Consider the following 13554-nt stretch of genomic DNA (forward strand, 5'->3'; position numbering starts at 1 on the left):
TTGTATTTCTTTTTACGAAAGCACTTTGAATTGTCTTGTTGCTGAAAATGTGCAGTATAAATAAACTGACCTTACCTTACAAACACAGAAAATACATTCTGTTTGAACCGACAGGAACATAAATGGACTGAGACAAAGTTTTTGATCAGTAATTTTCAGTTTTTCTTCTGAATAAAAATCTGAACTGTTTGTGTTATTATATCCTGAATATTGGTGCAGTCAGACTGCTCGCTTATAATGACCTCAATGAGGCACTGTTTTCATCCGACTACCCCTAAAGGTGAAGATGATGATGATGATCTGTAGGGAGGAGGAGGAGGAAGGAGGGATGTCACCAGTTAATAACCTCAACCTCCCCCTGCCTGTCAGCATCATGATCGCAGAAAGCATCGGGAGCTCTCCACGGAAGGAGCCGCGTCGTGATGACCGACAGTGAGCGGAGCTGCAGCCCGTGACGCCCGACGTTTCCTTCATCCAGCCGGGTAGATATCTCAGCGCAGAGCGGTGGGATCGCTGGAGCCTTGACACACACACACACACACGCACGCACACGCACACACACACACACACACGCACACACCTACACACACACACACACACACACACACACGCTCAGAAACTGCCTCCGTCTCTCCAGAGTGCACTTCGAGACTATTCCTCCGAGGCTTCTTCTTCTCTCCATCTGGGGAATTGAGAACTTCGGGGGGAGCAGACCGCTGCAGGCGGAGGATAAACGGACCCACGGATAGGTGTCCGCCGGCCGGCTGCGCGTCTTTCTGCGGCGCGCAAAGCGGAGCTGCTGGAAGTCTTCCCGTCCCGCCTCACTAGTCCAGTCCTCCCCCCTTCCCCGAACCCTTTGACCGGGCGTCCCGAACACGACCAAAATGGTTCTCCTGGGGTTCCTGCTCGCTCTTCTCCTCCCAGGTAAGAGTCGCTCTCTGCTGTCATTCTGGAGACCAGAGCCAGAAACAGAAAACCGTCTCCTTACAACTTTACCAGACATGATCACGGAAAGTAAACTTCACTTTTCTTGTTTTCTGATACAAACTTCATTCTGTACTCTTTTTCTGGACTCTCTCCTCAGAGGGAGAATAGATGGAACTTTTCCGCTTTTTAGCAGGAAATTTTAGATCAAAAATATGAATATATTTTAGAATCAGAGGTTAGTTTCTGCTTGTGGTTTAGTCGGAGACAGACTAAATATATTCACATAAAACGCCACTAGGCTACGCCCTTCCAGCTGAAAGCTCCTCACTCATCAACCGGTCAATCAGTCAGATGTCAGGGTTACTGGGAGGAAGGGAGGAAGTGTCCCTCCCAGTTCCTCCCAGCTCATCCAGCTGGATGCACAATAATTGCACCAGTAGCATTTTATATAAGGAAAAAAGAAACATAAAAAAATAATCCTTCACACACACATATATATATATATATATATATATATATATATATATATATATATATATATATATATATATATATATATATATATATATATTTTTATCATGTATTAGTTATCTGTAACTTTGATTATAAAGGAGTGTAAAAATATTTTCTACCTTTTTTCCTGAAAAACGTACAGAATATCTGCAGCTGTAAAAGTAACATAATTCTCTAATCTTGCCTTAGTGATGGAGCAAGATCTCTAACACCTTGAGGAGAATTAATACAATATTTTTATGGATAGTTTCCATAAGAAAATCTTGTCTAAACTGTATATAAAAATAATAAGATGTACTTTTTCCTGTTCTAGGTTTCATCCTCTTTGCTCTGTAAATACTTATTTCTTCCTTTCCACAGAGAACATGGATACAGTAAAACATCTGGGATTTTTTGAAGCTTTTCAAAAGTTAGTTTCCTTTATTATATTTTAATTCAGTTCCAATTTTGTCTGATTAAAGGTCTCGATGAGACTCTTGTTTTCTCTCGGAGAGCGGGGCCTTTTATCTCTTTTGAACAACAAGCCGGATCTCCTGAGGATTTGATTTGCACCACATGTTCAGCTGCACTTCTTGAGAATTTCAGATCCATTTAAAAAATGTATATATATATCTGAAATGCTGCGTCTTGTTACAATAAAATGAGATACATTCTTTGTGGGTGTGAGCATGCTCCTGAGGACCAGCTTGTTGAGCTCAACTCCACGTCTGTGTGTTCCAGGCTTCAAACTCCGGAAGAAAATAATAACAATAAGGAAAAAAAAAAACAATGAGCTGTGAATGGTTATCATACCATATTTAATGTGTGGTTGAAGCTGCAGAAACCATTTTGTAATTTCACGTTGCAGTTTGCTGGGACAGGTTTACAGGTAGATGCTGCTGGTCCAAATTCGCTGCAATTATCTGGCTCTAGATGCATAAAATGAGCTCATTCAGGCTCATAATTCAAGGAGGTTGGATAGTTTTTAATATCTTAAGGAAACACAAAATGTGAAATAGTTTCTTACAAAAGGAAAAATACACAACGCTAGTTTATAGGGCTCAGAATGGGCTCTGCAGTAGTGGTGGGGGGGTTATTGATTATTTCATCAGAAAAATCACACAGAGTCAGAGGGGATCTTTCAGCTGTGTCACTTTTGGACGCGTTACCTGCTACAACCAAATATTTGTTCAACTCAAATGCTTTAAGATGAACTGAAAACTGGACGTACATGATGTTGCTGATTGATTTTTAAAAGAGAAATTTGCTTCCAGAAAAAACAAAGGAGAGCTTTTAAATTTAATTGATTTTCTTTCCACTTTTTGTGTGATTGACATGACATTATTTTGGTCTAGCAAATAAAGAAAAAAAATCCTAATTTCTGTGGGATTTTATCTGTTTAAATAATAATATAAAGAATATCTCTCATACTTGTGTTTGGTCACCAGGCAGTTTGTGTTCAGCTGAATTTCAGAAAGTGACAGGGTCAGTGATATTGAAGCAGTTCACTGTGTAATTTACCATCATTTCTTGTTTATTATTATCTTATTGGATTTTTTTTTTTTACAATATATTTTTTCTCAAAAAGTAAAGAAGAAAATAGAAGAAAACATAAAAGTTCCATCTTGGTGTTTTCAGTTTGTCCTCCTCAGTCTTTCCAGGTGCAGGCAGCCGGCTCTCCGATCAGTGCCTTTATCAGGGCCGTAGCAGAACTAATGAAATTCTCCTACGGTGGATTTAAACGAGAGCTTGTTCTGTACAGCAGCATGGCCCTTCTGTGTTCATTAGTCCTATTAATGATTGTCCAGCATGTTCTGATGCTGTGACGTTGAGTGACAGGCTCATGTATCTCCAGGTCCACCCCCTTCAGACTCCCCTCCCCTCCTCCACGCTCCGTGTCTGACTCGTTCTTTTTTTCAATCTCAATCTAAATTCCCCCTCGGATTCAACTGCGCGTCAGAATAAATTGTTCAAGTCGTTCAATGAGGAAGTGCAGTCGACCGACACCGGTGTGCAAGCACATTTGGAGCAGCGGTGTTTGACGTCTTATCGGCGCTCAGACAGGTGTGCGTGTTTGTGTGTATTTTTAGGGGTTGGAGTGAATTTGTAACATGGTTCACTTTGCGTAGACGCCTCCTGGGAGTTTTCCAGGACATAAAGTGATACTGATACTTTGGGAGTGTAGCAGTTCAGCAAACAGGTCTGCATCACTCTGCGTTGGTTCCCCTTTAAACGTCCTTATGTCTGTGGACCGGCTGTATCACCAGGGGAGCGTCTGGCATAAATGGAACCCTGCATTATGCTTTCCTTCTCCATATGCAGAATAAACACAGATGAAATTTTAACTACATGTCTGATAAATCTAAGAATTGCTCTATTTTTATTTTCACACTTAAAGTAATGGTTACACATCTGATTAGTCAGCTGGGTTTTCATGTATCTGGACAATTTTCCATCCATCCATCCATTTTCTTGACACCCTTGTCCCTTAGTGGGTCGGGAGGGTTGCTGGTGCCTCTCCAGCTAACTTTCCGGGCGAGAGGCGGGATCACCCTAGACAGGTCGCCAGTCTGTCGCAGGGCAACACAGAGACACACAGGACAAACAACCATGCACACACATACTCACACCTAGGGGCAATTTAGACAGACCAATTAACCTGACAGTCATGTTTTTGGACTGTGGGAGGAAACCGGAGTACCCGGAGAAAACCCACGCATGCACAGGGAGAACATGCAAACTCCATGCAGAAAGACCGGGGCCGGGAATCAAACCCAGAACCTTCTTGCTGCAAGGCAACAGCTCTACCAACTGTGCCACTGTGCAGCCCGGACAATTTTCCATCAATCTAATAATTAAATATTAAATGGTTAATAATTAAAATGCATTTTTTTCTTTTTAACAAATAGATATTTCAGAAAGTGGATTTTAAACGATATCTGCTTTACAGTAAACAGATGTCTGTGTTGCTCCTGCTGCCCTTTGATGGAATGGCATCCTGGGCGGAGAGCCACAATGGCCAAATCTAAACCACCACTTTTTAAGTAACTGTAACATCATGTTTTAATGGAGATTTTTGTGCAATTCTTTTCATAGATTTTTCATGTAGCACAGAAACTTTAATTTGGTTCTCTTTTAGATCACTTCCTTTTGCCATCGGTACACATCCAGAAATTAAACTGCATCATTTTCTTACTTAATGAAGTCATTAAATTCAGTAGTTTTTCTCATGATATTCCATCCATCTGTTCCTTTTCTACACGCCTTAGCCTCACCAGGCCATCACAGGACAACAAAACAGATCAGCACCCATTATGTAGTCCGTCACAGTTAGGATCTCTCATTGCCTTCATTGTGTTTTGTTCCTTGCTGTGAGACAAAACCTGAAGAAAACCCACAGCTTCTCCCAGAGAGCATCAACACATAATATCTCTGCATGAATTCAACTTTTAGATCAACACTTTTTTCAACATGTTGAATCCTCATATTACTAAGCTATCCAAAAAGAGCAAAACCATAGATATATATTTATTTGTTTTTATAACTTTGGTTAAAAGAAAAATAAACCATTAAATAGGGAATAAAGATGCTTTAAACTTGATCATATTCATTTCATAACAGACTAACTGGCATAACTGGCATTATGATTCAAAAACTAAATCCTTACAGAAATTGAGATTCTAGTTTATCATTTTAAATCAGCATTCCAGGTATTATGTTGGTTGTTACACAGACCATCTAAACCATGAAGTTTCAGAGTGTGGCTCAGGGACCAGTTATGGCCCTTGAAATTATATCTGTTTGGCCCCAAACCACAAGTAAACAATGAAAAAAATGTTGCCCTCAAAATAGAAAATTGATGAATCCAAAAATGTGAAAATAAAGCAGCAGTCCAAAGCACATGGCCGGATTTAGGAGGGTGTGGGTCACTGGGCTTGAGCCATATACATACATATATATATATATATATATATATATATATATATATATATATATATATATATATATATATATATATATATATATATTATAGGTGTGCCGATCGATCGGTCACCAATCATAATCAGGCCGGTGATCGGCGATCATTGGCTCTTGTTGCCGATACCAATCACCTGCATCTCATTTCGCAGCCTGCCTGTGCAGCTGGTCTCCTCTTTCCTTTACACTGCGCAAACGCGCAGCAACAAATCCTAAGCGATGTGGAACTATAACGCACTGAGTGAATGGGGAGGTTTGCGTGTTGCGGCAGAAAATTGAAGCACGTCAAAATGCATCAACACGACGAAGCTAATACAACATAAAAACAATGGCATACTTGACGGAGTTTGGCTACATCGAGGCTCACTGCAGTAAAAAAGATGTACGGAGGATCAGATAGCAGGTAAAGCAGCGCACAGCTACAAACACCCGGATTAGCATAACGGTCAGAAAGCTAAACAAATAACCCGGAAAATTATTTAAGTCTTTGAGCTGCGATGTAAGACGCTGGTTCTGCTCTCGCTGTTGAACCGCTGCTACGCGCTACAGGTAGTAATATTTCACAGACGCAGCGCCGCTTCTGCTCCACCTGGTAGTGACTCTCACACCGAACCTCTGCTTAAAGCTGCAGCATCTAACCTAAAAACATACATTTTACATACGTATTAAAACTTTCGCTGTCCTAACATGAGACAGATAATCTCTGAAAAAATAATCGATCTCTGCATAATTATTCCGCTCAGTCAGAAACAGCCACTCAGAACTAGCAGTAATCAGCTAGCCGCCATGCTATCAGGAAGTTTTCATTCAGTAACTCTGGATTGTTTATTGTAATGGATCCTGTTTTTGCCTTTGAATGTTAAGTTTTATACTTGAATTTTTTTGGCAATGTTGAGAGGTTTTATTTTGGCTCTTTGCATTATTTAGCCTCTTCATATGTTATCAGTCTGTTAAAGATAGTATTACCGATAGCAGTACAATTTGCACAATGCCTGTTTTGTTTAGTTTTCTTCTTGGAAAAAGTTATTAAAAACAAGTTTTTGTCTAAATTAAGGTGAATTTATGGTTCCTTTTTCCACATAATGTAACCGGTAGTGTTTATGATTTTAAAAAAAAACAAAGAATTATGTGTTTGGTATCGGTGATCAGTATTGCTGATCGGCCCTCATGGGTGATCGGTATCGGCAGGAAAAAACCTGATCGGCACATCTCTAATATATATATATCCCTGATTTCTTTCCCTTTGGGTGGTCGGCTTTGTTCCACGACCTACTTGTGGAACTGAAAATATCCTAACCTTATCTAGCAACAAGGTCACAAAAATCAACCACTTTCACCCTTAAGAGAGAGGGCTGATGGACAGTCCCAACCACCTGGTTATCTCTACATGCAAGGTTTACATCAGTCACTCCATGATTGACAACTTTTTTGCTATATTTTGCACACAAACGCACAAAAAAATTTCAGCAAGTCAGATTTTTAAAGATCGGCGATTGGCCAAAAATTGCTACCGGTGCACCTTTAAAGAATGTAAAGATCATTTCTATAAACAAAATATACTTAGTAGTTATTAAAGAAACACTTGAACATCTTGAATTTGTCTATCCAACAGAGCTTTCCTAAGGAAAAAAAACATTTGACAGTGTTCTCTATCCATCCTCTGTGTACAATATTTATTTATCCTTGTTCATTTCTATCTATCTGTCTCTCCCTCTTTCAATTTGTATCAACTGTATCTTTCTTTGTAATTATCAGGTTAATTTCCTTACCAAGTTCAGACAGTCAGGTTATTTCCCCTCCGAGAGCCAAACCTGGTCAACATTTTTATTCAGTGAAGACTGAAGGCAGGGGAAGACGCACTCGAGCTAATTTGTACTGTCGGCCCTTCGCCATATGATTAGGACAGTTCCTCCCGCTGATGCTAGCTGGAGACTAAAGCAAGTTCCACTTTTTTAACTTTGCATTGAGCTCGAGCGAGCACAGCAGTCTTATTATATTTCTGTGACTTTAACTGTTTTCTTTCTCTTTGAATCATTTTGTTGCTTTTTTCCACTCACGGAAATCGGTTTCAAAGCTTCACTGACTTTCAGCATCGTTTAAAATACAAAACGCAGCCGCGGTGGATGGAGGATAACTCAGCCTGTGTTTTTGGATGTACTCACTGCTTGCGAGCTAGCTTTCAAAACGCGATCTGGAGAAGAATCGTTTCTTATACAGCACTTTGGACAACCATGTTGTTCTCAAATGCTTTGTAAATAAACGTGTCAAAAATAACTATTGTGTCAGAACTCTGAGGACAGAATGGGTCATAGAGAACGTGGAAACATCACACAGGCAAAACCGAATAGATGAGCACGGAGATGACCAGGAAGCTGCCGTGGAAATGTTCCCCACAGATATTCCTCCATGCAGAGCTGTGGAGGATGAAATCCCTCTGGTGGAATGAGCTCTCAGATTCTCAGGAGGATCCAATCCAGAAGAAGTGTAAGCATAGATATAATATAAGAGTAGACCCCTAATTGGCTGCTTCGGTGCAGGAAATACGGCGGCCATCTTGGAGCGGTACTTCCTCCTACTTAGCTCAACCAAAACAGCAGAAGATGCCTCAGCACTGAGAGATATTGTTGTTCGAATCTATGGATTATTGATGTGAGGGCTCCACAGACAACATTTCACAAGTAAGATGGACATATTATTGTGTATATATTGTGATTAGAATATTACTTTACTGTATTTATGTCCACCGGTGAGATACCAGCTAATATTAGCTACAGTGCTTGGTGTAATACGGGGCTTATATTATGTGTTATAACATTCACCAGCAAAGTTTACACAGGTGGTAAAGACTATTGTTTATATGTAATTCTTTCACTAGTAAGATACATCCCAAATCTTCCGTCTTTGTTTTGAAAGTGACATGATCTGAGGAAGAAGAGAGATATCTTTAAAGAGAGACGGATTCACTGCAGCACGGATGGCATCGGATTTTGGACTCATTCTCAGCTGCTGAATCTCTCTGAAGCTAGAACTCGTCGGCTGAAAAACAAATATATATATGCACTCCTGATCAAAATCTTAAGACCAGTTAAAAAACTGCAAGAATTTGCATTTTGCACTACTGGATCTTAAGAAGGTTCTAAGTAGAGCTTCACAATGCTAAAAGAAACAATCAGCGTACGAGACAAAAACTTTTGAGCGGTAAATTAATTGAAAACTGCATTTACACTCAAACATGATTTTTTCAGCTGATCAAAAGTTTAAGACCATAGCTAAAAAAAAAACCAAATCCCCCAAAACAGAAATCAAAATGTCAAAAAAAAGGACTCAGTAATGAGTAGCTCCACCATTCTTGTTGATGGCTTCAAACAATCGTCTAGGCTTGATGCCAGTGTTTCCAGGAGGCTAGTGGGAACGTTGCTCCAAGTGTTGAAGATGGCTTCACGAAGGGCATCCACTGTCTGGAACTGATGTCCATTTTTGTAAACTTCGCTTGCCATCCATCCCCAAATGTTCTCAATTGGGTTTAGATCCAGGGAACATGCAGGATGGTCCAAAAGAGTGATGTTATTCTCTTGGAAGAACTCCTTTATCAGGCGGGCATTGTGAACTGCAGCATTGCCCTGTTGAAAAACCCAATCATTACTACACAGACGAGGGCCCTCAGTCATGAGGGATGCCCGATGCAACATCTCCACATAGCCAGCTGCTGTTTGACGCCCCTGCACAACCTGAAGCTCCATTGTTCCATTGAAGGAAAATGCACCCCAAATCATGATGGCGCCCCCACCACTGTGCCGTGTAGAAAACATCTCGGGTGGGATCTCTTTGTCATGCCAGTAATATTGGAAGGAATCAGGACCATCAAGGTTAAATTTTTTCTCATCAGAGAAGACAACTTTCTTTCACCTTTCAATGTCCCATGTTTGGTGCACCCTTGCAAAGTCCAAACAGGCAATTTTGTGGTGTTGAAGAAGACGTGGCCTTTGAAGACGTTTTTTGTTTCTGAAGCCCTTCTCTCACAGATGCCGTCTGATGGTTATTGGGCTGCAGTCAGCACCAATAATGGCCTTAATTTGGGTAGAGGATCGTCCCGTGTCTTGACGGACAGCCAATCGGATCCTGCGGCTCAGAGCTGGTGAAATTTCTTTGGGTCTACCACTTGATGTTTTTGTTCCATAACCCTCAGGATCATTTAAAAGATGCAAAATAACTGTCTTACTGCGTCCAACCTCAGCAGCGATGGCACGTTGCTTATGCAGCTCAACAATCCTACCACGTTCAAAGTCAGTGAGCTTTTTTGCTTTTGCCATCAGGAGGTCTTGACAGTGTAAAGACTTGACAGAAAATGACATGGAATCCAGATTTTTGCACAGCTTTTGGCTTTTAAAGTCTATGGTCTTAAACTTTTGATCAGCTGAAAAAATCATGTTTGAGTGTAAATGCAGTTTTCAGAAAATTCTCTGCTCAAAAGTTCTTGTCTCTTGCACTGATTTTTTACTTTAACATTGTGAAGCTCTACTTAGAACCTTCTTAAGATCCAATAGTGCAAAATGCAAATTCTTGCAATTTTTTGACTGATCTTAAGATTTTGATCAGGAGTGTGTATGTGTGTGTGTGTGTGTGTATATATATATATATATATATATATATATATATATATATATATATATATATATATATATATATATATATATATATATATATATAATGGATAGATAGTGCTATATGAAATAACACAGGGCAATGCATTTTAATGCTCAATATTACCCATCACTCAGATACCATTCCCCCTGTGGTAAAGTGAGGGAAGTCCAACTGGACTTTCTCTTCTCACAATCTAGAGTTTGATTAAAGCAGATGAAACAGGGCTGGTGTGAATGAACCATTGTGGATGTGCCTATACCTGGCGAACCCCAAGGCAGTGTGATGGAACCCTCTTACTTTCCAATATGCAGTAGGAGCTAGTGGTGTCTGATCCACAAGAGAAGACATGTTGGAAAAAAATAATGGTGACTTCCTGTGGCTGTGTGATTTTTAGCTTGATTCCAGTAGCTGTTTAATTTGAACCCTGTTTGTTTCTACAGACTTTTACTCATTCCCAACAGCTGGTTTCATCTTAGGGACATTTTGAGACATAAATAGTTTGCACTATTTTCACTCTCATCCTGATGACAGAATAAGCTTCCTCAAAGCAAAGCAGTAGGATTCTTCAGTGCTATCAAATATCTTGCGACTCATTTATTTTTAAGAAAGACATCTGTCCTAACACTCCAAACCCATGCATAAATTGGGCATCAGCACCTCTTCCTTTTATGCTCTTAATTTAAAAGTTAAAGAATTGGATCCAACACAGCATGAGTTCTTACTCTGCTGTAGTGTGTGTGTGTGTGTGTGCGTGTGTGTGTGTGTGTGTGTGTGTGCGTGTGTATGCATTGTTCCTTATTGATTATTTGCTTTGGGTAAAACGCAAAAATGATTATGAAAACCTTTCTCCCACACAAGAACGTATATTCATACAGACACACAGATGTCGGGCGGTTTTGGCTTTGCTCTTTTAGCCACCTCACCTTTGAAACACTTATTTCTGACGATTATTCCACTGCACTGCAGGGGAGCATGCTTTGAACAACAGGGGGCATTGCAGTAAGCAGACAGCGAGATTGAGACTGAGAGAGGACGTCTTATCTGTATTGATCTCCAGTGACAGATGATGACGTCTATGAAAAGCAATGAGGCCAGTGAAATGAGTATCATAAAGCTGCTTTGATGATAAGTGTGGAAAGAAGAATAAAAAGTCGGATGGTGAGGCGATCATCCCAGGTCAGACTGGTTAGAGGGAGGAGTGAGGATGAAGAGGATTAGAGGTGAGTGAGGGGAATGAACTTGGTGAAAGAAGTGAGGAAATCCATCTTCTCTCTTCTGTTACATTTAATGAAAAATGAGCAACGGACGAGGCTCCCATCCACCTGCTCCCATCTGATCTGGAAGCAGGAGTGTGTGCACCGTGTGTGCCTGCTGATGAGTGTGTGCATGCCGCATGCTTCTCAAAGGGAATCAGTGTGTCTGGGGGAGTAGTTTGGAGGTCTTCTGTGTGGTTTGTTGATAACTGGGATTTGGAACTCAAACATAGAGAAAGCAGATGGTGTGTTGGCTGCTGCTGCCTTCACTGTGTGTTTGTTGAGTGTGTGAACAAACATTATGCTGCGTGCGTGAGTGCGTCTGCGAGTGTGTCCTTATCTCAACTCGACTCCGGCCCCGAGTCAGTGGTCCCTGAAGGTACCTCTGCTCTGTGCGGTGAAGTTCTGGGCCAAGGATTGACCTCATGTCCATCTGCTATCATAGTGACAGATGTGTCAGAAATTGGCTTCAGATCTGTGGCTGGACCTACAATCCCAAGTCAGTCTCTCTGACAGATTTCGGATGGCAGCAGGAACCACTGACTTCCGTTTCCTCTTGTTCTTTAAATCCTACAAATGTTTGGAAGCACTCAGCTTCAGACGTCTGCTTGTTGTAACATGCGAAGCAGAGCATCTCTGAGGGAAAGTTCATTATCTGTGGAGAAAAATAAACACTTTGCCTTTTTGTTCACATTTTCACTTTTAAAACACTTGACAATTCAACCACATGCCTTTCTAAAGGTAAAAAAAATGCAAGTGTTTGGCTCTGAGTCAGTTTGCTTCTTTGCTAGCAATGAGCCCCAGTTTAATACACACGTTGCCATTTCATCCTTTAATACTTCCATTTTGTACCACCAAGCAAACCCTTTCACAATGATACACTTAAACCTTTGTATTTCAGTTCATTTCCCTGCCTCGCTGGCCCTTTCACATGTCATAATGTCATAGTGGTAAAACTGTTAAATCACATTGTGTAATTAGATTTCATAGTTTATTATTTACTGAAAAATTAGTTTTACATCCCTTTTTCATTTACTCTGATTTAGGCAAGTCGGCTGGAGTGAAATATGAACGATTAAGTCCTCTGATCAACCAGAATAACTCTAAGTGACTTCCTGCTGGTAGTAATAAGTAATAAAACCACTTTTCCTTTCAGTAGACCATGAATAACATATAAGAAATCATCATTCATAGGTTAAATTATAGGTTGCCAAAGGTTACAAAACATCCCCCTGGTGTCTGTGCAGAGCCTCTCGTGATAGACAGCACTGGAAAAAGTCACGTACAAAACTCCACAGATTCAACATGGTGAAGAGGTTTGATGACCAGCTAATTCCAATTTACTGTCAATTGAACTTCGGCTGATTGTATAGTTTGAGGTTATAATTGAAGCACAGCTGATTTCCAGCAGATACATGACCATGTTGTTGAATTATTATTGTTCTGCGTTGTTACCCCTCACGACATGGTGAAGGGTAACATGATTGGGCTTGTGCTATCAGGTTAGCCTGGCCATTACATCCTTGTACAATTCTGCTCAGTACTTATTTCCCTACTGGGATTTATCCCACTATCAGTTTCATCAGTATCTCAGGTGCATTTCATCTTGGCCAATTAGTGAACAGAATGAGGAGATTTGAATCGTGATGTTGAGATTCTGTGCTGTTTCAGAATTGTAGTCTGTCTATGGTTGTGTCTTTTTAATGGCAGCAGAAGAAGTAAATGACCACCCTTCCAGATATTATTAGCTAATATTTAGCTTGCATCAAAACAGAAGGGCAAAAACGGTAATAACAATAACTTGAGTATTACATCAAACTAAGCAGGGTGTCTTCATAGGGGATATTTATGTGAATCTTACACTGGCTCTATGGCTCGCTCATGATTCCACTGCTCATGACTCTGAAAGCCGTTTCAGATCTTTCTTGTGTTTTGAACCATTTCTGTCCCCATCACAGGTCTACTGGTGTACAAACAGGTGTCCTAATTGGACGATTCTCTGTGGTTGCTTAACAGTTTCTGTCTGAATGTATGATCTAAACAGCATGAGAACATTTTAAAACAGTTAATATCCAAGCCATTTTTTGGAATAACCAGACTAAATAAAAAACTTAGCGTTTGAGTAACAATAACCAAAAAAAATTTTTTTTCCAGATCCCGTTTGGAAACTTTACTCAAATCACAGTAATCCAAAGTGTTTGAAATAGGAAAACATGAAACCATCATTTACTGTAGCTCCTCCAGCAGTCATTTTCTCTTC

General features: G+C 40.3%; 1 protein-coding gene across 2 annotated transcripts in view; it reads left to right on the top strand.

Moving 5' to 3' along the window:
* Nucleotides 1-253: 253 nt before the first annotated feature.
* gfra3 (GDNF family receptor alpha 3) overlaps nucleotides 254-13554 on the top strand; it is a 93539-nt gene continuing 80238 nt past the window's right edge. For both annotated transcript variants that reach the window (XR_014089277.1, XM_008419980.3), the window contains exons 1-2: nucleotides 254-482; nucleotides 638-924. Coding sequence is in view for 1 of the 2 variants with exons in the window: in XM_008419980.3 (XP_008418202.2) it covers nucleotides 885-924 (40 nt within the window). In the remaining variant the exon portion in view is untranslated. The remainder of the gene's footprint in view (nucleotides 483-637; nucleotides 925-13554) is intronic.

The sequence above is a fragment of the Poecilia reticulata genome, chromosome 10, assembly GCF_904066995.2.
Source record: "Poecilia reticulata chromosome 10, P_reticulata-male-v2, whole genome shotgun sequence".
In the NCBI taxonomy this organism is placed as follows: Eukaryota; Metazoa; Chordata; class Actinopteri; order Cyprinodontiformes; family Poeciliidae; genus Poecilia; species Poecilia reticulata.